The sequence below is a fragment of the Gopherus evgoodei genome, chromosome 2 (assembly GCF_007399415.2).
Source record: "Gopherus evgoodei ecotype Sinaloan lineage chromosome 2, rGopEvg1_v1.p, whole genome shotgun sequence".
Lineage (NCBI taxonomy): Eukaryota > Metazoa > Chordata > Testudines > Testudinidae > Gopherus > Gopherus evgoodei.
The window spans coordinates 77,581,051-77,606,665 of NC_044323.1; the positions used below are offsets into that span (position 1 = coordinate 77,581,051).

A 25,615-nucleotide genomic window follows, 5' to 3' on the forward strand; every position below is an offset into this window, starting at 1 on the left:
AGTGTGTTTTAAATTTTTTTACAAAGGAATGTTTGAATTAATTTAAAATTATTTCTTGTCATTTTAAACATTATTTGATTAGATTCAAAGTGATACTTTTTTCAGTTCTACCTTTGGAGTCCGTTGTTTTGTTTGCTTAATTTAAACTATGCTGCAACAAGTGACACCATTTTTTTTCCTCACAGCAAATGAAACTTGCAGCCGAGTCACTGAAGGAGGAAACACATGGAGAAAAGAAGATGAATTGAGCATTAGCACGTGAACATGCTTTTAAAGTATTTAAAATCTTACTGTATTTGCACTCTACAATGTATTACTCAATAGATAGTATCTATTATCTGTACTTGGTCATCAACACTGATTGCTTGACACAATGAAAAATTGTTTCCCTTTTCCTTTTCCTCTTCATTTCATATGGAATATTCAACAGTGGTCTGGTGAGACAGAATACAGAGCATCACTCCAGTTTATGCTAGGTCTGGTTGAAATATAACCAGCTGGACTTTATATCAAAATTATAAGAAACAGATCTTTAAGAGTGTAGGTATCCTGATGCTAAATGTAGTTTTGATCTGTAGCTTTTCAAGAGAAGGTGTGCCTGGTATATTAGTATGCTTAATTCTTAGTGTACCATTCCTTATGCTTGTTAACCATTTTTGTCCTTGTAGTAGAATAGTTAATCATTTCCAAAGGCATATCTTTTTTTCAAAGACAGCTTATTATACACTGTTCACAGCATTTACTAGGAAATTAATCTAAATTTTGTTTATTATATAGTGTGATGTTTGATTTTTTTTCCCGTAGGACCAATCAGAAAGCTAGTTATTTGGAAATGTATACTATAAAATGAGATTACAACATGTTCATTTTATAAAGAATCTCAATTAAATTATTTTCAGACGCTGGTAAGAAAGCATTTGTCATGGAACAGGCATTACTGATTAGTAGTTTATAAAGATGAACGATAATTGTGTATTCTTTTCATTTAGCATTAACTCTGATTACCATTTGGTGGTTCTTCAGAACAATAATCCTGTATTAATGGATCTTTTTGTTAACTGAAATGATAGTAACAGGGCTATTAAAATGAACACTCCATAGTTGTATGTCTGATACTTTCACACATGTACTGAGATATTTGACTGTTTCTTGCATATCATGAAAATGTAATTCTCCTAATTTTAAATGGTTTTCTGACAGTAATAAGATCAAAATCTGCACTTCTAGGTCATGTGGCCTCAAGTCAATTTGTTTTCTATTGATATACAACTTTCATCTCTGTCAGAGCCAACTTCCCTGGATGTGAAATACTTTTATGTTAGCTACGCAATCCTATTTGGAAAGCTCTGATGAAGATAATTGCACTGACTTGGATGTATTTCAAAATTCTACCACAATAGAGCCTGTCACCTGAATACTTCATTACACAGCAAACTTTTACATTTGTAAGGGTACGTCTACACTATTGGATTATTCTGATTTTACATAAACCAGTTTTATAAAACATTGTATAAAGTCGAGTGCACGCGGCCACACTAAGCACTTTAATTCGGCGGTGTGCGTCCATGGTCCGAGGCTAGCATCGATTTCCGGAGCGTTGCGCTGTGGGTAGCTATTCCGTAGCTATCCCATAGTTCCCGCAGTCTCCCCTGCCCCTTAGAATTCTGGGTTGAGAGCCCAGTGGCTGATGGGGCAAAAATCATTGTCGCGGGTGGTTCTGGGTAAATGTCGTCAGTCATTCCTTCCTCCAGGAAAGCAATGGCAGACAATCATTTCGCGTCCTTTTTCCCTGGATTGCCCTGGCAGACGCCATAACATGGCAACCATGGAGCCCGTTCAGCTTTTTTTTTTTTACAGTCACCGTATGTGTGCTGGATGCCGCAGACAGAGGCGATACTCCAGCGCTACACAGCAGCATTCATTTGCTTTTGCATGATAGCAGAGACGGTTACCAGTTGTTCTGTACCGTCTGCTGCCAGTGTAATTTGGCAATGAGATGACGGTTATCTGTCCTTCTATGCTGTCTGCTGCTATCATGGGTGCCCCTGGCTGAGATCGGCCGGGGGCGCAAAAGCAAAACTGGGCATGACTCCCTGAGTGAATCCCTCCTTTATGGTTTCTAAAAATAGAGTCAGTCCTGCCTAGAATTTGGGGCAAGTGTACTAGAGAAGCAGTGTATCAGAGAGCACAGCTGCTCCATGTCAGATCCCGCAGAAATGATGAGCTACATGCCATTCACGGGGGGTGCCCCTGCAACAACCCCACTTGTTGCTTCCCTCCTCCCCCAACCTTCCTGGGCTACCGTGGCAGTGTCCCCCCGATTTGGTCATGAAGTAATAAAGAATGCAGGAATAAGAAACACTGACTTGTTAGTGAGATAAAATGAGGGGGAGGCAGCCTCCAGGTGCTATGACAGTCCAGGCAGGATATTAAGTGGTGCTGGGGAGAGGAGCCCAGCATCCCGCTGCTATGATAGTCCAGGCAGGACAGAATCTTTTCTTTACACAGGAAAGGGAGGGGGCTGATGGAGCTCAGTCCCCAGTTGCTATGATGAAGACGGTTACCAGCCGTTCTGTCCCATCTACTGGGAATGACCAGGAATCATTCCTATTTTTACCCAGCGCTCCTGAGGCCAGCCAGGGGTATTCAGCAATCAAGCATGTACCGTCTGCCGCCAGGGAGGGGAGAGGAGTGGATACTGCTCTTCACTGCTGCAGCATCGCGTCTACCAGCAGCATTCAGTAGACATAGGGTGACATTGAAAGAAGTCAAGAAACGATTTCTTGCCCTTTTCTTTCACGTGGGAGTAAATTGACCATCTATTCCCTGAACCACGCCAGACAATGTGTTTGAACCTACAGGCATTGGGAGCTCAGCCAAGAATGTAAATACTTTTCGGAGACTGCTGGGGACTGTGGGATAGCTGGAGTCCTCAGTACCCCCTCCCTCCCTCCATGAGCATCCATTTGAGTCTCTGGCTTCCTGTTATGCTTGTCACGCAGCACTGTGTAGCCTGTAGTTTTGTTTTTCAAACGCTTTGGCATTTCGTCTTCTGTAACGGAGCTCTGATAGAACAGATTTGTTTCCCCATACAGCGATCAGATCCAGTATCTCCCGTACGGTCCATGCTGGAGCTCTTTTTGGATTTGGGACTGCATTGCCACCCGTGCTGATCAGAGCTCCACGCTGGGCAAACAGGAAATGAAATTCAAAATTTCGCGGGGCTTTTCCTGTTTACCTGGCCACTGCATCTGAGTTAAGATTGCTGTCCAGAGCGGTCACAGTGGTGCACTGTGGGATACCGCCCAGAGGCCAATACCGTCAATTTGCAGCCACACTAACCCTAATCTGATATGGTAATACTGATTTTAGTGCTACTCCTCTTGTTGGGGAGGAGTACAGAAACCGATTTAAAGAGCCCTTTATATCGATATAAAGGGCCTCGTAGTGTGGACAGGTACAGCATTAAATCGGTTTAACACTGCTAAAATCAGTTTAAACACGTAGCGTAGACCAGGCCTAAGTGACAGATACTTGTGACAAAGGTTACTCATCACAGAATAACACAATTAAGCTAACATAGAGCCTTCTGTGTGTGGTTTAAGATTTTGATTTTTGGATCTGTAAAGTGCTAAATGACCTGAGATTACTCTTCTTTCCCTCTGTTTTACTGCCACAGCTGTGATGAGTGGAAGATGGGGCTCCCTTGGCATATAAGAGAGGGAACTGCTGGCAGGGTGTTCTCCATGAAGACCCTTCAGCTATGGAATTTATTCCCCACTTTGGACTAAAATAGCCCAGATCTGTTAAGGTTTTTGGTATGTGCAAAGTCAAGCTCTTTGAACGGACATTTGGGGGAGAGTTGAAGATCTAAGGGATAGATCTCTTTTGTGAATGTTAGAATGCATAATTTTGTTTTGGAATATGTTCCTGTGAGTGGTGGTTTGTTGGCGATTTGTTGTTGATTTAAGAAGAGATATGATAGAGGTCTATAAAATCATGAGTGGTGTGGAGAAAGTGAATAACCCTTTCACATAACACAAGAACCTGGGGGCACCCTATGAAATTAATAGTCAGCAGGTTTAAAACCAGCAAAGGAAACAACACACAGTCAACTTGTGGAACTCATTGCCAGAGTATGTTGTGAAGGCCAAAAGTATAATAGGATTCACAAAAGAATTACGTAAGTTCAGTGAGGCTAGATCTATCAATGGCTACTAGTCAAGATGGTCAGAGGTGCAACCATCTCTCTGCATGTCCCAAAGCCTCTGGCTGCCAAATGCTGGGACTGGATGGTGGGATGGATCACTTGATAATCTCCCCATTCTGTTCATTCCCTTTGAAGCATCTGGCACATTGGCCATTCTCAGAAGACAGGATACTGGGTTAGATGAACCATTGGTTTGACCCAGTATGGCCGTTCTTGTGTTCTTATTTATATTACCTTGTTTGCATAGGGAAAGCTTTTTCATTGATGGCAAGGGTGCCTAGAGTGTGGCATAGGCACTTTTATGGTAGTTAAATGCATGTAGAGGGAAAAGATATATAGTAAATACCATCAGAAACATGCAATCTACAGCCTGTGTTACCAAGAAACTAACCAGATGGAGACTAAGCTCCTCCGTTGCTTTTAGAGAAAGGAAGAAGAGGAATGAGGAAACTGAGTTTGAAGCTCTGACATGAAACATTAATGTACTTCTTTCAAATAGCTTCTAAGTCGGAAATGGGTGAAGTACTGAGTGTCTTGTGAAATTACTGCAACAATAAAATTAGTGTTTTGATCAGAGACTGGTGTACTCCATGGCACATAATGGAACCAGACTCTATAGCAAGAACCCTTAAATTCCATTACAGTGGTTAACTACTACTCGAGGAAATACAGACATGTATTCCACTTAGGTGTGTGCCCAGCATGCTGGAGCTGGAGACTTTTGCCTTGCAGTATCCATAGATGGGCGGCACTCATGCCTTATAGCTGTGGCCCCTTCCCTGGCCCTGCACCCCTCTGTTCCTTTTCACCACCCATGCCTGGAGTCGGAGCTCTGTGTGGTTGTAGTCTCACAACTTCGCATTTAGTCTCAGCCTAATTCATTGTATATAATTAGTTAGTGTGTGTTAGTAGTCAGTAGATAGTGTTCCTGAATGATGCCCTCACCAGGATTTATATATTGTCCTTTGTGTGAAGGAGCGATACTGAAGAGTGATCCCCCTCACATGGTGCTTGATCTCTCTTGGTGAGGCCCACCTCAAGGAGCGTTGTTCAATCTGTAAATCATTCAAGAAGCGGACTTAGTTGATGTGGAACTTTCATCTCGACAGAACCTGCTTGAACAGGCCACATGGCCTGATCTGGTACTGAGGCCATCCTTGGGCCAAAGATGACCCTCGGGCTGAGAGAGTGCTGTCACTTTTTGTTCCGGGACAGGCATGTCTCCAAAGAGGCGAAGGAGCCATTCTCTGTCTTCAGCACCAAGGAAGAAGCCTCATAAGTCCAGTCAGGACTATTCCAGGGTGCAGGGCGACTCCTCTTCCTCCCCCAGGAAAAGGGTGGACTTGACTGGGACTGGTTCTGGTATATGAGACAGCATGTGTTCCTCTGACCCTTCCATGGTATTGAGGAGGAATGGCAGGAACCCCATGCTGTTGACTCTACTTCTGGTTTCCAGTCGTCCGCTGAGTCTAGCTGAGCCAGGGCTAGGCATAAGTAGACTAAGCAATTGCTTAAGGTCCCAAGCAGCTCAAAGGGGGTCCCCTATTAATTATTAGTATGTGTTAGGGGGCAAAAATGTTCCTGCTTAGGGCCCTCAATGGGCTAGCATCGGCACTAGAGTCCAGTACTGACAAGGGCGATGCCAATACTGACTGTGTCCGCTGTGTCAACATACCATGGCGCAGCAGACCTGTTCTGCTTTTTTTTCCCATCCTCGCTGCTGGTCCAGGACTTTCTGAGGCTCGTGCCTTCTGCAGTCCCTCCAAAGGAGGATGCCACTGAATCTTCGTGCCCCTCAGCACTGCACCCAGATGCTCCCTTCTCTGTGGTGGGGAAGGATCTAGTACCAGAATCAGTATGGGAGACCTCAGCAGCAGGACCCTCTTTGGCCCTGCTGTATTCAACACTGCAGATGCTCCCATGGCAGCTTTCACTGCCCTCAATGTTGATGCACTTGGATGCTCCAGTACAACTGTTAGCACCGGTACCGATACTGTCTGTAGTACTGACATGCTTGGTACTGATGGTACCACCATCATTGGGGGCAATGGATGAATTAGGTCACCTATTGGCTCCCTAGGGCATCGCTCCACCCATGTCTCCGAGATCCTGGGACTTTTCTGAGTCAGGGTTGTCATCTTCCCACTTGATAGCATCTGGTGAGCTCCAAGAGCCACCAATGGACCAGTATGGCTCCCAGGATTGGAATGCACCTCATGGCTGGGATGGAGGTCCTTGTCCTGGCCCCTGCTGGCCACCAATGTGCTACAGGTATCTGTGGCCTGCTTGGACTCAGTAGGATGCTCCATGCTTGCGGAGATCCTCTTCTCGTCCCATTCAAAGCTGGAGTCACCCACCATGCTGATTGTGGTGATTGTGGGTCAGCCGCAAGCTCAGGCACAGGTGGTCTTCCTCCCTGCAGAGCCGATGGAGTGCGACCTTCCAGGTTCATCCTCCGGAGAGCAAGAGCCAGTTGTGGCTCAAATGAGAGCAACATCCTCATCGCTGGACAATGCCATGCTGCCTGGTTTGTCCTCCCCATCTGTTCCAGAGTACTTTAAGGCATACCGGGATGTTTTATGCCATGTAGCCACATTTCTCTGCATCCAGGAGAACACCCACAAACTGGTAGACGTTCTACAGCTCGCCATCCCTGGGTGAGTGGCCCTCCCAATTAGTTATGTGTTCCTTGAGCTGGCGAGAGCCCTATTGAGTACACTGGCTTCAGTAACACTGGTAGATAAGTGAAATGGTACTTCGTTCACATGCAGGGATTTGAAGAGTTCTATTCACATCCAGCCCCAAATTCCCTGGTTGTAATGGTGGTGAATGACAGGCCCGGTAGGGTAGGTTCAAATCTCCCTCCAAGGACAGAGACTTCAAGAAGTTGGATGTTCTGGGCAGAAAGAGCTATACCTCATCATAGCTACAGATGAGGATTGTGAATCAGCAAGCTTTGCTGTCCAAGTATGATTTTCTGAATTGGTCAGCCATGTCTAAATTCGTGGACCAGTTGCCTGAGGCCTTATATGAGGAGTTTCAGGCATTTGTTGCAGAAGGCTGCTTGGAGGCCAAAACATCTCTGCAGTCCACCCTTGGCATTGTGGACACCACAGCAGGGGTGATGGCCTCATGTTAATTATGAGGAGGGCTTCTTGGTTGCAAAAGTGTAGGATAGGTTTGGACATCCAGTAAGCCATTGAGGACTTGTCCTTCGACAGATGGATGTTCTTGGACAAGACACATGATATTTTGCACTACTTTAAGGATTCCAGAGCTACGTTAAGCTCCTTGGGCATGTACATGCCATCCACAGAAAGACACCACTATGGGCCTCAGCAGCAGTAATATCGCCTGCAGCATTCCTTGTGCAGCCTTTCCCCCCCCACACCCCAAAGCAGTGGGACTACCCTAGAAAAAGGGATAGATCCCACAAGAGGAAGCAGTTGGGCTCAGACTTTGGGCACCCTCCCCCAGCACCTGCTAAGCACCCATTTTGATTTCTTAGTTCAGACCATTGGTCCAATCATTTCTCCACCATCTTTGTCCCCGTCCCTCTTCATGGACTGCTCTCACGAGATGCTCCTCATTGAGCAGGTCAGGTCTCTGCTGACATCAGGAACAGCGGCCACAGCTTCTACTCCCAGTATTTCCTGATACCAAAAATCAAGGGCGGGATAAGATCCATCCTCAACCTTTGTGGCATCAATGAGTTCATCAAATACATGAGGTTCTGCAAGATCCACTCTTATTGGTTGTCCTCCCCATGCTGTCTCATAACGACTGGTTTGCTGCCCTGGACCTCTAGGTGATTCTACCAACCCACAAGAAGTTTCTCTGTTTGTAGTGGGAGAACATCACTTTCAGTATATGCTTCTCCCATTCGGCCTCTCTTCTGCCCCCTGAGTCTCCACCAAATGCATGGCTGTGGTCCTGGCATATCTCAGGAGGAAAGGAATTCACAACTTCCTTGATGATTGGTTACCAGAGGGGTGGCTCCAGAGAGGAGGTTCTTGCCCACATCAACATCCTGTTGTGTTTGCTCGACCATTCCAAAGTTTTTATCCAAGGTGGTCTCTCAGTTTCATCTGAGTCAGGCAATGTATTTACCTGTGTTTTCCCCTAAACCACACTCTTCCTTGGAAGAACAGTGCCTCCATCTAGCCAGGACTAAACTGTTTTGTGCTTCACTTCATTTGTTCGTGTCATATGCAGACTGCATGACGGGGCAAGTGATCTCTGCACAGACCATCTCTAGATGGATAACATCCTGAATCAAGACCGCATATGTAATAGCTTTGGCTACACCTTCTCAGCGAATACGGCTCACTTCATGAGGACTCAAGCAACAGCGGTAGCATTCCTCAGTGACATTTCCATAATGGATGTTTGCAGGCCAGCCATGTGGTCATCCATGCATATATTTACAGACAATTAAGTTATTACTGCATCTTGCAAAGCAGACAAAGGTCTCAAAAGGGCAGTCCTGTGATCCCTGTTTCAGTAGACTCCAAGATCCGCCTCTGGATTGGGATGCTGCTTGTGAGTCACCTAAGTAGAATACACATCTGCATCTACTCGAACAGGAAGAAAGAGTTACTTAGTGCAACTGTCATTCTTCGAGATGTTATGCAAATGTATATTCCCCTCTTCACTGGAGTCTCATCTTACCAGCTTTTGATGCGAAGGAACTGAGGTGAGGCGGGGAAGGAATCAGGGCAGCACTGCCTCACATAACCAGGGGAGGGGCCACAGCCATGAGGCATGAGCACTGCCCCTCTATGGTAGTGGTTTGCAACCTTTCCTGATTTTGCTGTCTCCCTTTGAGGAGTCTGATTTGTCTTGTGTACCCCAAGTTTCACTTCACTTAAAAACTATTTGCTTACAAAATCAGACATAAAAATACAGACGTGTCAGCGTACACTATTACTGAAAGATTGCTTACTTTCTCATATTTCCCATATAATTATAAAATAAATCGATCGGAATATATATATTGTGCTTACGTTTCTGTGTGATACTTCAGCCTGTTTTTCAATTAGCCTTGTCTGAAGCCCTGCCACCGGGGGCTGAAGCATGTAACTTAGCTTCATGGGCGCCCCCTATAGTGTTGGGTTCTGGGCAATTGTCCTTGCTACCCCCTAACACCTGCACTGCACTTGTGAATTCCTTGGGGATCGCAACCCCCAGGTTGAAAAACATCAATCTAGATGAGTTGAGTACTCCCCCAGAACATCTCTACATACCCCCAGGAGTACACATACCCCTGTTTGAGAACCACTGCTCTAAGGGAATTGCTAGGCAAAAGTGCCTGGTTCTGGCACACTGGGCACGCACACACCTAAGTGGAATACATACCTGCATCACATCTCAAAGAACCACGGTTACAGTAAATAACCATTTCGACTTTATTGCCAAGAAGTATCCTCCGTTCCCATCCCTCTACACTTCCACACAAACACAAGCCTGCTTCTGCTGGGTTTGAGTCGTGTAAACTAGTGTGGTAATGGGAGAGAAACCAGAAATCTGGGTGAGTGACTTGGGCTTCCTGGAGAACACTACCTTGGATGATGAGCCACTGAAGCGGGCTATGAGCTTCCAGATTTTCTAGCATACATGGGTGGGAAGGAGGTTCTGAGTCTGGCCACCTGGAGAACATGACAAAAATATTCATTGATGAATTTTATATCAAGGAGTATTTTTGACTATTGCTCACTTGCCATTCTGGTCTTTAAAATCCTCCTGCTTACTCTAGCCCACCAGGGGGAGGCGTACATGTTGGTTATAAATCTTGCGGTTCTAACACGGATTCTCCTGCTGACCTTGGCAAATCCTGTCACTTCTGCCTCAGTTTCCCCATCTGTAAATGGGGTTAATATCTATCTCTTGGTTTCTCAACCTGGGAATCATGAGCAGGGATCAAGGGGTTGTGACTTCCCTGCTCTTCCCTTATTGGAAAGCTTGAGAAACAATGACCTGTCTCATAGGGATTATTAATATTTATATTAGAGTACCACAGAGGGTCCCCAGACAGACATCTAGGTGCCATACAAATGTGGAAAAAGAGCTTTAAATTTAGTTGCTGTGAAGGATTAGTTACCCCAGAAAATGCTAAGTTATGTTTTGTTTGCTGTGTTGGTCTCAGGCTAAGAGAGAGACAAGATGGGTGAAGTACTATCTTGTATTGGACCAACACACACCTGTGTAGCTCCAAAGCTTGTCTCTTTCACCAACAGAAGTTGATCCAACAAAAGATAGTACCTCACCCACCTTGTCTCTCAAATAGTATCTTGCAACCTTTTGGCACCTGAGGTGGGGAGCTCAAATGACGCCCCCACGACCCCTCGCTTGGGCCAAAACTTTGAAAGGTCTCACTTCTGCCTTCTTCCTGTTCTTCTCCTCTTATTGGGGTAGGTAGCTGAACAGTACCACAAAGGAGAACCAAACTTAAAATTCCTTGTTTAAAAATTTTAAGTAACACTTAACTTTCAAACATCTGAACAGCAAATGTAACTTTTCTTGTCTGCATAGTAAACACTGGCATTTTTATCTGTTTGAATAATCAAAGTGGTGCTTTCCGTGCCTTCTTGGGTGCAAAGATTTGAACTGCTTCCTGAAGGTCCACAGTCTGGGCCAGTTCATGCTCTTTTGAGATGGTTGCAAGGCCAACCAGCCTCTCCTGTGTCATTGTGGAGCATAGATGTGTTTTTATTAACTTCAGCTTGAAGAAGCTGCGTTCTCCACTGGCAACTGTTCCAGGAAGTGTTAGAAGTATGCGCAGAGCAACAAAAGCATTTGGAAAGAGGGTGGTCATCTTATTTGTGCACATATATTCCAGAACAGCCTTTGGAGTGATCCTGCTGAAATGTATTTTAAAAGGGCTTCCAGTTCCTCACCTAAATCAATATCATGCATGTCATCATGTGTCAACACTGTCTCTAGTGCCCTGTATTGCCTGTGAAGGTCTTCATCAGATATCGTGAGGAGTTTTGGAATATGATACAATAAGGGTAGGCCACCTATGGCACATGAGCTGATTTTCAGTGACATTAATACTGCCTGGGTCCTGGCCACCGGTCAGGGGAGCTCTCCATTTTAATTTAAACATTTTAAAAACTTTATTTACTTTACATACAACAATAGTTCAGTTATATATTATAGACTTATAGAAAGAAACTATTTAAAAACATTAAAATGTATTACTGGCACGCAAAACCTTAAATTAGAGTGAATAAATGAAGACTCAGCACACCACTTCTGAAAGGTTGCCGACCCCTGTGATACAACATCCCAAATATACTCCTGTGTTCCTTGAGCTGCATGAAACGTTCTTCAACTGACTGTATTGCACAATCTAGCATCTGGTTAAAGAATTCAACTTTGAATTGTTGTTTGGGGTCTCTTATGGGATTATCCCATGCCTCGTAATCAAAATGTCATCTTCTTCGGTGACTCTATTCTTGAATGGGTAGGAAAATAGCTTCAGTGTGACATTCCTCTGCCAACTTCTGAGCACTCTTCAGAACATTTTGAAATCCCTCATCTGACCGATAAGACTGTAGGTATGACTTTGCTTTGTCCACTTGTTCCATTGCTCCAGATATATCAAGGTCAACGCCTTGGAGTCTCTTGCTTACAACATTTATTTCAAACAGTATGTCATGCCACAACACTAAGCCACACAGAAATTTGAAGTTATGTATTCCATTTCCGTCTGCCACTGTTCTCCCACGAACAGTTCCTGTCATAGCATTATCCTCCATAATGGCAACTATGACATCATCTAGGTTCCCAATTTGGTGTTTGATAGGCTTTATTGCCTCCACTCAACTTTCCCATCGTGTGGCACTCAGTGGTTTCAGTGTCAGAGAGGATGTTCCCAGATGTTGCTTCAAAATTTGCCATCGATGAGATGATGCAGAGAAAGTTACATAGATGCTTTGAATTACATTAAAAAAATTCAGCAGCCTCACTAGAAGCTGATGCTGTATCACTGACCACCAAGTTCAATGAATGAGAGAACTGCATGGGACAAAAAAAGCTTGAGGGTTTAACTCTCGGACTGTTTCTGCACTCCTCTGTTCTTTCCTTTCATTTTGGCACCATTATCGTAACCCTGACCTCTCACGTCAGCTATCGCAATTCCTGTATCTTCCAGCTTTTTAAGAAGCACCTTCGATGATACTACAAGAGCTGGTATGACAATGTCAATAAATTCCAGAAAATGCTCTCTGACAGTCACCATTGCAGGGACATTTTCACTAGGTTCTATTCTTGTTATAAAACGCACCATTAAAATCATTCGTTCCAGATGGCTGATGTCAGGTGTGCAGTCCAGGATAACAGAGTAATAGCTTGCTGACTTCAGGTCTGCCACAATCTTCTATTTGACTTTTGTTGTCAGTAACTGTATGATCTCATTTTTCCAAGGTAGTGTTGTGTGTACATTTCTTGGGTGGTGACTCTTTGTAGATGTTCCTGGAGTACAGCATCAAACTCAGTCATCAGCTCCACAATTTTAAGGAAGTTTCCATTGTTTGGCACATACCGCTGATCTGAAGTGCTACGCAGTGCTAGGGTTTGGGTAGCGAGCAGTCTCACAATGGCAATGAGCCTTTTCAGAACATTTTGCCCGTAAAGAGGCTGATCATCTATATAGTGGCCTATAACCTTAGTCTCATCTCAAGCTCTTTCCACCTGTGGAATGCTCTCTGGTAATTTGCTGCCTTCTCATGACATGCCAGATTTCTAGCAAGATTTTTCCAGTCCTTTGTTCCTGTAGAACCCAGTGTGGCTGGAATATTAGACTGGAAGAATTTGCAACAAAAACAAGTATGCAACATTCTGGGTTTTTGAGTACATAAGTGATGCCTCTCCACTTTGTCACCATTGGGGATTTCACACCAGTAATATCTTGGATGGAAACTTCTATTTTCATTGTCTTTGGGGAACATGAAGTTTTTCACTTGCTGTGGCCCAAGGAAGTCCCTCAGGCTACTGCTCAAGTGGGTCCACGGTCCTGGATCACCTAGACTTAAGGAACTAAACTCAGCAGCAGTTTTTCTTGCGCCTTCACCACACTCTTCTTTGATCTACACTTTTCTTCAGGAATATGCATGGTCACATCCATTTGAGATGGAGATATGGATGCTGCAGTAGCTGCCAGGTCACCTGCACTCTGACTAACTGGAAGATCAGGCATCTCCTCACCACTCACATCCTCACTGGGGCCAGAAGAGTCACTGTGAACATTTGTGTCTATGTATCTCAGGAGAGCTCCTTCCTGCTTAGATAGAAAAGATTCCTTTGCTTTTTTTTTTTTTCCTTTTTCTGAATGCTGCCCCAGAGGGGCATTTTCTTCTTTCACTCATAACTGCTGTTCTGTGCCAGCTATAATGGCTCTCAACACTCAATTGAAGGGGACAAATACGCAGGCTGGTAGCAGGGCCTGAGTGAGGGAAGATATCAGTGTCTTAAGGGCCTAACTGGCTCCTCCTACTTCAGTTGACTGCCTGTTCTCCTCAAGTGGGTTCAGGGAAGCAGCAGGAAACAGGAAGCTCCATGAAAAGCTGGTGTTAATCAGTCCAGGCTCCTGGGGGTGCAAGAGAGGTACATAAGAGGCTGCTCCTCCTCTTTCTCCCTGCAGCTCTCTGTTATTCCCTCTCACCTTTTCTCCTGTCTGCCTGTTATGTCTCTTGTGCCCTTCTTCCTCCAGCACAGCACTCCACCACTCTGTGCATCTAGAGCAGAGAGAATACATATACACCAGCACCAGACACAATTTTCTACACTCAGGGCCCTACTGGCACCTCCCCCTCTACCCACCAGTCTGGCACCTGAGGCGGCCGGCTTAGTTTGCCTCATGGTAAGGCCAGCCCTGTATAGACCTCTTTCCATTCCCTTCCTCTGCTTTCCTAGCAGTCTGCAGTCTGTCCTTTTATCCTGTCTCATTCCCTTTGGTGTAGGAGTTTCTCTCCATCTCAAACTCTGGAACTGTATCATTTTTGCCTCATTAACTTCATCCATACCTCACCTGGTGGAAAAAGAATACTTTCTACCTATATGTCTTAATATCTCTCTTGTTCTGTTGTTTTTATTTTTCTTATAACAGTCATGTAATTTTGTAAACAGTTTGGGAAGACAGTTTGTATGAAAATTCCTAACAAAATAAAGTTGTATTGCCAGCTAAAAATATTAGGATGAATATTTTTTTTTAATCCAATGTATTAAGAGGGAAGCTAGGTGAAGGTTACCATATGATCACTGAAAAGTGTTGCTAGGGAGATTTTGTCAAAAGATATGACAGGCTGGTAAATCCATTCAAAAAATTCCAATATAAATATGCATGGAGATAAAGGATGAAGATGAGTACTGTGCTTGAAAAAATAAAATGTAAGTAAACGACAAAGCCCAGTCATCTCATCACATCTATTTTTTGTAAATGTCTTAGAAGCCCACTTAGTAATTTCTCTGGGTACGTAGGGCAGAGAAATGGAGGTTCTGGTTATCGCCATTGACAAAAAGCAATGATCCATTTGATCTGATTTCATACCCAGCATAATTCTGCTATGATATAAATAGGAACTAGGCTTGTTTTATTTATTTATTTAATTAAAATCACACTAGAACAGCCTATTTGTTAGAGGACAGTAAGGTTATTGAAGATCCAATGAATACCTAGACTTTTGTGCTTTCTGTAAAGTGCCCCAGGTGTTCGGTTCTTTCATTTTCCACATGGTATAGTTGTTATTTTGTACCTCCCTCTGAAAAAAAATAGCAGGAATAATCTTTTCCCATTGTAGCAGATGGATTTTAATCTGTCAAATAACATAACTGATATAGAATAGAAATAATGGTGAGAGAAAACTATACAAAAAGAGATAGATGGAGCTTGACTCAGCCTAACACCTCAAAATGACATTTGAAATGCCAGGGCTTTGAGAAAGGAAATTTGGAAGTAGAGCCACATGGCAGGATGTTAGATGATACAAGGGACTATGGCCTCTGTACAGAGAATAGGCACTATTACACTCTTCTCCCAGATGGAATACCTGATCAAACAATTTACTGTGGAAGTGCTGATGTAATGCATTCTTGTACTTTTGACATCAAAAATAGTGGTAGTCTGGGCTCCGAGATGGAGGGAGACCAAAACATCCAAAACCAAAAGAGATGTGCCACTGGACAGCCAAATGCAGAAAAGGAGAACATGCAATATAGAAAGGTAAGCCTGTAACTTCAGTTAAACACATTGTGAATATGTCTGGCTTAACTAGTCACATAGTGAGTAAAAGCAGTGCAATTCAGACCATTTATTTTGCTTCAATCTGATTTTTTTTAAATTAAATCTTGTTTAAAGATACTATTTGAGAGTCTTAAACTTCAGGAATTTCATGGAGATCCTTACAGGGAAGATGGAACCTACTGCATTGGGGAATCCTGACTAACAGGGCCTGAACTAAGGGACCCCCTCCCATAAGATATTACAGGGATTCTGTCTGAATGATGTCTAGTGCTCATGGAAAAGAATACAACTTGAGGAGCTAAAGATAATATATGTGAGAAGTTTCTTGTAAGAGCCAGAGGACAGACACTGTGGGGATTTGGTCCCTCCTATTTCTACTTTGTTTTGTTTTAATTTAATTTAGTGAAGGCACTGCTGACAGGATCATTTTGCTGAAGTGCTATGTGTGTTGGCTCTTTACATAAAAATGTAATTTAGAAATAATTGAAAAATGTAGCAGCAGCCAAATAATCACTAATTTATGCCAGTAGGTCCAATTCCAAATATTTGGTTGGAACATTGATGTGATACCACCATCACTGACCAACTTCCGCCAAATATACAGCTGTTCTGTGAGCCACAGGAAAATCCCACCCATCCCAGGACATAAAGAACGGTGCTCTGCAGAAGCTGTGCAATGGAGATAGCATTGTACCATGAAAAATCCCTACACTGTGTAGAACTGATATTTGCGGCAGGAGAGGTGTATTTCGTTTTAAAAAAATATTCACATGTAGCAAACTACTCTAGGGGCAAGGGCTGTTTCTGTTTTTATGAAAAAGCAGCTTGGTATGGGCCAATGCTTGTTCCACAAACCCTTTCTGTTAACATTTGCAAAAACTTTGAGGTTGAACAAAACCTACATAATTACCTCACGTTTATATTATTTCTCCAGAATGATGCCAAAACACCTTAGGCAATATAGACTCATAGACTTTAAGGTCAGAAGGGACTAATGTGATCATCTAGTCTGACCTCCTGCACAAAGCAGGCCACAGAACCCTACTCATCCACTTCTATAACAAACCCCTAACCTATGATTCTTCTTCGAGTGATTGCTCATATCCATTCCAGTTAGGTGTGCGCGCCGTGCATGCACGTTTGCCGGAAACTTTTTACCCTAGCAACTCCAGTGGGCCGGCAGGTCGCCCCCTAGAGTGGCACCGCCATGGCGCTTGATATATACCCCTGCCGGCCCGCCCGCTCCTCAGTTCCTTCTTACCGCCGTGTCGGTTGCTGGAACTGTGGAGTGCGGCTTGCTGTCCTCCACGTCCCTAGCTCTCCTTTGCTACTGTCAATAGTTGTAGTTGTAAATAGTTTAATAATATAGTTAGAGTTGTATAGTAATTAGTAGTTAGTGTATATAGTTTATAGAACTTGTTCGCGGGTTGGGCCATTGCCCTTCCCGGCGCCAGCGCCGGGCCCATGCCTGGTTCGCCGGGCTTCAAGCAGTGCTCGGCCTGCAAGAGGCCAATGCCTACTAGCGATCCCCATGACACGTGCCTGAAGTGCCTCGGGGAATCGCATATCGCTGAGAAGTGTCGCATCTGCAAGGCCTTTAAGCCGCGAACAAAGAAAGAGAGAGATGAAAGACTGCGGACTTTCTTGATGGAAGCGGCACTGAATCCTGTACCGTCAGCGCAGCCGGCCACCTCTACACCGGCACCGGACCGCGCCGGCACCGGAAAGACGCCCCGGCACTGCCCATCCCTGGCACCGGGATCTGACCAAAAACCCTCGACGTCTGCGACACCATCTCGGCAGGCTCGAGTGGAGCGCCTGGCACCTGTCCCTGCCGCGGCACCGTCTGTAGGGTTGCCGTCAACTCCGGGCCCGGAAGGTCCGTCGAGTCCGGCCCCTCCGAGCTCCCCCTTAAGATCTGGGGTCGAGCCATTAGTCCCGTCCACGCCGGAGACCTTCGCCTCGGTGCGGGACTTGATAGCTCTGACGGAGCCATCCCAGCCTCAACCCCCGGTACCGGTCATCTGCAGAGGCAAGCTGACATTGAGAGCGCCATCTCTGGAATCCAGGCATCGATCGCCTTTGAGGCCCCGACGACGTGGACGCTTGCACTCTCGGCGCCACTCGCAGTCCCGGCACCGCTCTGCTAGGTGGCACCAGTCGCACTCGCGGCGCAGGTTGATGTCGGTACGGTCCTGGTCTGGCTCGTCTCCATACCAGCACCGGGTCTCTAGGAGCTGTTTGCGTTGGCGATCAACTCCTCGGTCGACCTCCCGGCACCGAGCCGGTGGCAAGTCCCGGTCGACCTCCCGGCACCGCGTCGGTGGTAGGTCCCGGTCCCCAGCACCATCCCGGCACTGCATCAGACAAAGATCGCGGTCCCGATCCCGGCACCGTGCTGGAGGCAGGTCCCGGTCCAGATCCCGGCACCGAGTACCAGACCGATCCCGGTCCCGATCCCGGCACCGGTATGGCTCCCGGTACCAATCCTCGGCACCAAGAGGATCGTCGGCGTCGGGACTGAGGGAGGCCTATCAGCCAAGTTCGGCACCTCCATGGCCTTCGAGACAGCCATCGGTCTCCTCTCAGGCTGACAGCTTTTATACGCTGGGCCCGGACAGACACGCGGCCCTCTTCCAGGACCCTCCGCCTCAAGACCAAGGGCCACAGCAGTGGGGATTTTGGACTCCCTGGGCATACCATCAAGCCCAGGGTCCGCAACATACTTCTCCCCGGCCTGCAGCGGACCGACGACCACCAGAGTCGACACTATCTCTCCCCCCTCCCTCTCCGGAAGGCGAGGACATGTCCAGCCACCAGGACCCAGAGCTCCCTCCGCAGCCAGAGGGCCGGGTCCAGACGGAACCCCCTGTGGACGCTCTGCTGCCAGGGGTCTCCTCATCATCTTCCCCTGACGAGGCAGTGGCAGGCACCTCGTCCTCCAGCCCTACCCCTCTCGACCTCAGGGCACATCAGGACCTCCTCAGGCGCGTGGCGCAAAACTTAAATTTACAAGCAGAAGAGGTCGCTGAGATCGAGGATCCGGTGGTCAGCATCCTATCCGCAGATGCTCCCACCAGTGTTGCTCTGCCTTTCATTAGGACCATTCAGGCCAACGCTACCACTATCTGGCAGTCACTGGCCTCCATCCCTCCTACCGCGCGAGGCGTAGAGTGGATGTACATGGCCCCCTCTAAGGGTTATGAATTTCTGCACGTCCACCCGACACTGTGCTCCCTCGTGGTGCAGTCGGTGAACGAAAGAGTGCCATGGACAAGAAGCCCCAGCGCCCAAATCTAAGGAGGCGAGGCGGATGGACCTCCTAGGCTGTAAGGTCTATTCGGCGGGGGCGCTACAGCTCAGGGTCTCCAATCAGCAGGCCCTCCTTAGCCGCTACTCGTTTAACTCCTGGGTAGCGGCGGACAAGTTTAAGGAGCTGTTGCCGCAGGAAGAACGTCAAGAATTTGCGGCGATTCTTGACAAGGGCAAAAAGGTCGCAAGGACCTCGCTGCAGGCCTCGTTGGACGCTGCAGACTCGGCCGCTCGGACCCTTGCCTCAGGGCTTACGATGCGCCGCATATCCTGGCTTCAGGTCTCTGGCCTTCCACCGGAGCTCCAGTATACCATCCAGGACCTCCCCTTTGAAGGCCAGGGCCTGTTTTCAGACAAGACAGACCCCAAGCTAAAGAGCCTTAAAGACAATCGCGTCATCATGCGCTCTTTGGGGATGCATGCGCCTGTGACGCAGCGCAGATCCTTCCGGCTGCAAAACCAGCAGCAACAACGCCGGCCGTGTCCCCAGTTCTGCCCAGGGCAGGACCTTAATAGGCGCCGGGGCAGGAACATCAGGTGCAGACAGTCGGGTGGCCAAGGGGGGCAGAACCAAGGCTCCTCCAAGGCCCCACCCGGACCCAAGCCTTCATTTTGAAGGTGAACCCGAGGGCGCAGTACCAGTTTCCCCTTCGGATCCTTCCCCACAGTTTTCCAACCGTCTTTCGTTTTTCCTCCAGGCGTGGACCCGAATAACATCAGACCGCTGGGTCTTACGCACTGTACAGGCCGGTTACCGCCTACAGTTTTCATCGCCCCCCCCCCCCCACCACCACCCTCTTTCCTCTTCAGGGATCCCTCTCACGAGCAATTCCTCCGTCAGGAGGTTCAGACGCTCCTCGACAAGGGAGCTATAGAGGAGATTCCAGAGAGCGAGAAGGGCAAGGGAGGCCTCAGGCCTATCCTTGACCTGCGAGAACTCAACAAACATATGGTGAAGTTGAAGTTCTGCATGGTATCCCTGGGGACCATCATCCCATCTCTGGATCCTGGAGACTGGTACGCCGCCCTCGACATGCAGGACGCTTACTTTCATATCGCCATATTTCCTCAGCACAGGCGTTTCCTTCGCTTCGTGGTCGACCGCAAGCATTATCAATTTGCGGTCCTCCCGTTTGGCCTTTCTATGGCCCCGAGGGTATTCACGAAATGCATGGCAGTCATCGTCGCACATCTTCGGCGCAGCCGCATTCACGTGTTCCCCTACCTCGACAACTGGTTGGTCTGAGGCACATCAGAGCTGCAGGTCCACGACCACGTCCGCAGGATGAGCAACCTCTTTGCTGCCCTAGGCCTCATTGTCAACGTGGACAAGTCCACTCTGCTCCCCACGCAGAGGATAGAGTTCATAGGGGCCATTCTGGATTCCACCTTGGCCAGGGCCTTGCTACCATTGCCCAGGTTCCAGTCGCTATCGGCCATCATTCTGCGCTTGCAGGCGGCCCCCCTGACCTCCATAAGAACATGTCTGACCCTCCTGGGCCATATGGCGGCCTGTACGTTCGTGACAGCATATGCTCGACTCCGCATGAGGCCTCTCCAATCTTGGCTCACCGCGCAGTACCGGCCGGCCAGACATTCGTTAGACACAGTTGTCACCATCCCCCAGGGGGTACTGGACTCCCTCCAGTGGTGGCTAGACCAGTCAGTCGTGTGTGCAGGGCTCCCGTTCCATCCGCCCCAACCCTCGGCGTCCCTGATGACGGACGCCTCAGATCTGGGCTGGGGGGCGCACAGCAGAACCCTGAGGACTCAGGGCCTGTGGTCCCCCCAGGAACTGGACCTTCACATCAACATACGGGAGTTGAGAGCGGTCCGTCTTGCTTGTCAAGCATTCGTCCGTCACCTTCGAGGTCGCTGTGTCGCGGTGTTCACCGACAACACGACGACCATGTACTATATCAACAAGCAGGGTGGCACCAGATCCCCTCCCCTATGTCAGGAGGCAACGCGGCTCTGGGAATTTTGTATAGCCATGCCATTCACCTCACGGCCTCCTACCTACCTGGAGTACGAAACACTCTGGCGGATCGCCTGAGCAGATCCTTCCGCTCACACGAGTGGTCCCTTCGCCCGGACGTCGCCCTCTCACTCTTCCGGAGGTGGGGTCATCCCCAGATGGACCTCTTCGTGTCCAGGGAGAACAGGAAATGCCAGGCATTCTGCTCTTTCTGGGTCGGGAGCCTGGGTCATTAGCGGACACCTTCCTTATCCCATGGGCGACCCATCTGTTTTATGCATTCCCTCTGTTCCCGCTGGTCCACAAGGTCCTCCTCAAGGTGCGCAGGGACAGGGCTCGCGTGATTCTGATAGCCCTGGCGTGGCCCAGGCAAGATTGGTACCCCATGTTGCTGGACCTCTCAATAACCAACCCAGTTGCCCTGCCCCTTCACCTGGATCTGATCACCCAGGACCACGGCAGGCTCTGTCACCCGGACCTTCGGTCTCTGCATCTCACGGCGTGGCTCCTGCATGGCTGACCAGCTCCGAGTTACGCTGCTCTACCCTGGTTCGGGAGGTTCTCCTGGGCAGTAGGAAGCCTTCCACTAGAGCTACGTATTCAGCCAAGTGGAAGCGGTTTTCCTGCTGGTGCTCGGAAAAGGGTTTTCTCCCTATGGAGGTTTCCATCGCCAATATTCTGAACTACATCTGGTCCCTCAAGGTCCAGGGTCTGGCGATATCTTCCCTTCGGGTTCACCTAGCGGCCATCTCCACCTTTCATCCGGGAGGAGATGGCCGTTCGGTCTTCTCCCACCCTATGGTGGCAAGATTCCTGAAGGGGCTGGAACGTCTCTACACACAGGTACGTTCCCCTGCCCCTTCATGGGATCTCAACCTCGTTCTGGCTCGGCTCATGGGCCCTCCATTTGAGCCGTTAGCGACTTGCTCCCTGCTCTACCTCTCCTGGAAGACAGCCTTTCTAGTGGCCATCACCTCAGCTAGACGGGTGTTGGAACTCCGGGCTCTCACGGTAGACCCCCCGTATACGGTCTTCCATAAGGACAAAGTGCAGCTGAGACCGCACCCTGTCATTACTGGCTTTCCTTGCCCAAGTGCCGATCCAAGAGATCTGTAGGGCAGCGACCTGGTCATCGGTCCACACTTTCACTTCCTATTACGCCCTGGTCCAGCAGTCTAGAGATGACCCCGCCTTCGGCTCAGCAGTGCTCCATGCCGCGACTTCTCACTCAGACCCCACCGCCTAGGTATGGCTTGGGATTCACCTAACTGGAATGGATATGAGCAATCACTCGAAGAAGAAAAGACGGTTACTCACCTTTGTAACTGTTGTTCTTCGAGATGTGTTGCTCATATCCATTCCACACCCGCCCTCCTTCCCCACTGTCGAAATAGCCGGCAAGAAGGAACTGAGGAGCGGGCGGGCCAGCAGGGGTATATATCAAGCGCCATGGCGGCGCCACTCTAGGGGGCGACCTGCTGGCCCACTGGAGTTGCTAGGGTAAAAAGTTTCCGGCAAACGTGCACGCACAGCGCGCACATCTAACTGGAACGGATATGAGCAACACATCTCGAAGAACAACAGTTACAAAAGTGAGTAATCGTCTTTAATCAAAGATCAATTGCCAAAATTAAGCTATCCCATCATACCAGCCCTTCCATAAACTTATCAAGCTTAGTCTTAAAGCCAGATATGTCTTTTGCCCCCACTACTCCCCTTGGAAGGCTGTTCCAGAACTTCACTCCTCTAATGGTTAGAAACCTTCGTCTAATTTTAAGTCTAAACTTCCTAGTGTCCAGTTTATACCCATTTGTTCTTGTGTCTACATTGGTACTAAGCTTAAATAATTCCTCTCCCTCCCTAATATTAATCCCTCTGATATATTTATAAAGAACAAGCATATCCCCCCTCAGCCTTCTTTTGGCTAGACTAAACAAGCCAAGCTCTTTGAGTCTCCTTTCATATGACAGGTTTTCCATTCCTCGGATCATCCTAGTAGCCCGTCTCTGAACCTGTTCCAGTTTGAATTCATCCTTCTTAAACATGGGAGACCAGAACTGCACACAGTATTCCAGGTGAGGTCTCAGCAGTGCCTTATATAATGGTACTAACACCTCCTTATCTTTGGTGGAAATACCTCACCTGAGGCATCCTAAAACCGCATTAGCTTCTTTATCGGCCATATCACATTGGCGGCTCATAGTCATCCTGTGATCAACCAATATGTAAGGAGAAGGGGCATTTCACCCACCCCAATGCACAGAAGACTTTGGATGAGAACATGGTAGATACTCTGTGCTAGCACTCTTACAAAATGGTTGTGGGGTGGGGGCTGGAGGATATCTGAGGAAAAAACTGATTTAGATGGAACTACAAGGAACTCTTCGGATGGCCCAATGTAGATGCCTCCCTAGGGATTTAGTCATGAAAATGGTGTTAAACCAGTCTCATAAGACAAATGATCAGGACCTCTGTTATATCTCTTCATCAAGATGCCTGGTCTGCCAGCAGTGTCCCCTTAGCACCATTCTGAGATGCCAGAAGTAGTGTCGGCTTTTGGGCAATGAGCTTGGTTATCCCTGAAAGCTCATCAATATAGTGACTAAATCCTACACTACTTAATTTACAAAAGCATAGTTCATAGTGGTAAAGAAAAATAAATCTGAGTTGATACATTGTAATATAAGCATATTGATTAGATGGTAGTGGAAAGATGCTTTTTTAAACAAGTGAATATACCCATTCCTTAGTGGGGAATTGATTCCCCAAACCAGAAAGGAAAATATAGGTAAAATGTATACAAATAAACAGAGGTGAATGTAGCAGAAAGTCTGAATGCAGTTGTCATAAACAGATAAGAAAAGTTAATAGCACAGAAGTACTTTATATCTCTTTGACTGTAAAGGGTTAACAAGTTCAGTAAGCCTGGCTGTCACCTGACCAGAGGACCAGAGGACAGGATACTTTCAAATCTTGAGGGAGGGAAGTTTTTGTGCTGTGCTGTTAGTTTTGGTTGTTGTTCACTCTGGGGGCTCAGAGTGACCAGACGTGCAACCAGATTTCTCTCCAATCTCCCTGATACAGGCTCTTATAGATTCAGAATAGTGAGTACTAGATAGATAAAGCGAGTTAGGCTTATGTTTGTTTTCTTTATTTGCAAATGTGTATTTGGTTGGAAGGAGTTCAAATTGGTATTTTGCTGAAAAGATTTTAATTTGTACTTGTATACTTAGGTTGGGGAGAGTATTCCCAGTGTCTATAGCTGAAAGACCCTGTACCTATTCCTTTTTTTTTTTAAATTTACAAAGATAATTTTTACTGTTTTTTCTTTCTTTAATTAAAAGCTTTTCTTGTTCAAGAACCTAATTGTTTTTTTATTCTGGTGAGACCCCAGGGGACTGGGTCTGGATTGACCAGGGAATTGGTGGGGAGAAAGGAGGGAAGAGGAAGAGAGAGGCCGATTTCTCTCTGTGCCAGGATTACTTTCTCTCAGGAAGAGTCTGGGAGGGAGAAAGAGGAGGGAGGAAGGTGAATTGTCCTCTCTGTTTTGTGATTCAAGGAGTTTGAATCACACCGTGATCTTCCAGGGTAACCCAGGGAGGGGAAGCCTGGGAGAGGCAACGGTGAGGGAAAGAGTTTACTTTCCTTGTGTTAAGATCCAGAGGGTCTGGGTCTTGGGGGTCCCCGGGCAAGGTTTTGTGGGGACCAGAGTGTACCAGGCACTGGAATTCCTGGTTGGTGGCAGCGCTACAGGTTCTAAGCTCCTAATTGAGCTTAGAGGAATTCATGCTGGTACCCCATCTTTTGAATGCTAAGGTTCAGAGTGGGGAATTGTACCATGACAGCAGTAAACTAGCATTTCTTTGATTTATTTCTGACTGTTCATTTCAGAAGCTCACTGACGCACCTATGGGAGAGTCAATTTATGCTCAAGGCTTTACTCAAAACTGGAAATCACTTTTTAAAAAACAAGCTACATCTTTAAATCGTTCCTGCTTGAAAAGCAATTAATAGATTGATTTCTAATGTGAACAAAGTCAGAGTTTCATTCTGTGTTACACATGTGAAGAGTTAATTGGCCAAATTCCTCCCTGGTGTAATTCAGCGTGATGATACAATAGGAATAAATGTGACTTGCTGTCATTTAACGAGGATCACAAATACACTTGAAACAGACATTTTAAACCTAAAGCAGATGTCCCGGTAAATAAATGAGTTGGTGAATCACAACAGTGCATGCAAGCCATCATGGTATTTGATCTTGAGTATTTCAGTTTTTCAATCATCCTCGTGGTTCAGTGCTTGTTTACTGTGTTCTAGATCAGCTGTTCCTGAAGAATTATTCTCCCACATGTCAGGGATACTACACACTGCAGTTTGGGACCCAGCTTTGGGGATTACATGCACTGTGAAGAGGTTCCAGTAGTAAATTGAATCAATTAAACTTTTTAGAAAGATTTACCTTGTTAGTAAAAAGCCCCTGGCATCCTTCGTTAGCTTAACAGTGGAAATCAAAGTATAGTGCACATTAGATAAAAGATTAAATCAGTGATGAAATAAAGCACATTAATATGTGCTCTAGATTTGAAACTTTCTCATAACTGAATCTTTAACAGAAAACAGTTAATGGGAAGAGACTCATACTTCAGGCTACTAAAGAAAAGATGTGACTGAATATAGGAACAGTTACAGGCCTCAGCCTCTTGTTAAACTTAAATTACAAAAGTAAATTCAAGATTTAGGCTTCAGACATAGAAATTGAGACACAGTTTTGTCAGTCTAAATTACTGATTTATATAGATAGGTATAGATAATTAATTGCCTACATATCTTGAAATTGATCATTGGGATTGGCAGTACTTTGGTGGGC

The 25,615-nt window shown here is 46.7% G+C and overlaps 1 protein-coding gene across 3 annotated transcripts in view; it reads left to right on the top strand.

Annotated features, from left to right (window-relative positions):
• ANO10 (anoctamin 10) overlaps positions 1 to 1,223 on the top strand; it is a 270,756-nt gene extending 269,533 nt beyond the window's left edge. Inside the window, exon 13 of one of the 3 annotated variants that reach the window (XM_030551033.1) lies at positions 186 to 1,222. In XM_030551033.1, the coding sequence (XP_030406893.1) occupies positions 186 to 248 (63 nt within the window). In that variant the 3' untranslated portion in view covers positions 249 to 1,222. Of the gene's footprint in view, positions 1 to 185 lie in introns of all 3 variants that reach the window. The other 2 variants (XM_030551034.1, XM_030551031.1) reach the window with 2 other exon arrangements.
• The last annotated feature ends 24,392 nt before the right edge of the window (positions 1,224 to 25,615 follow it).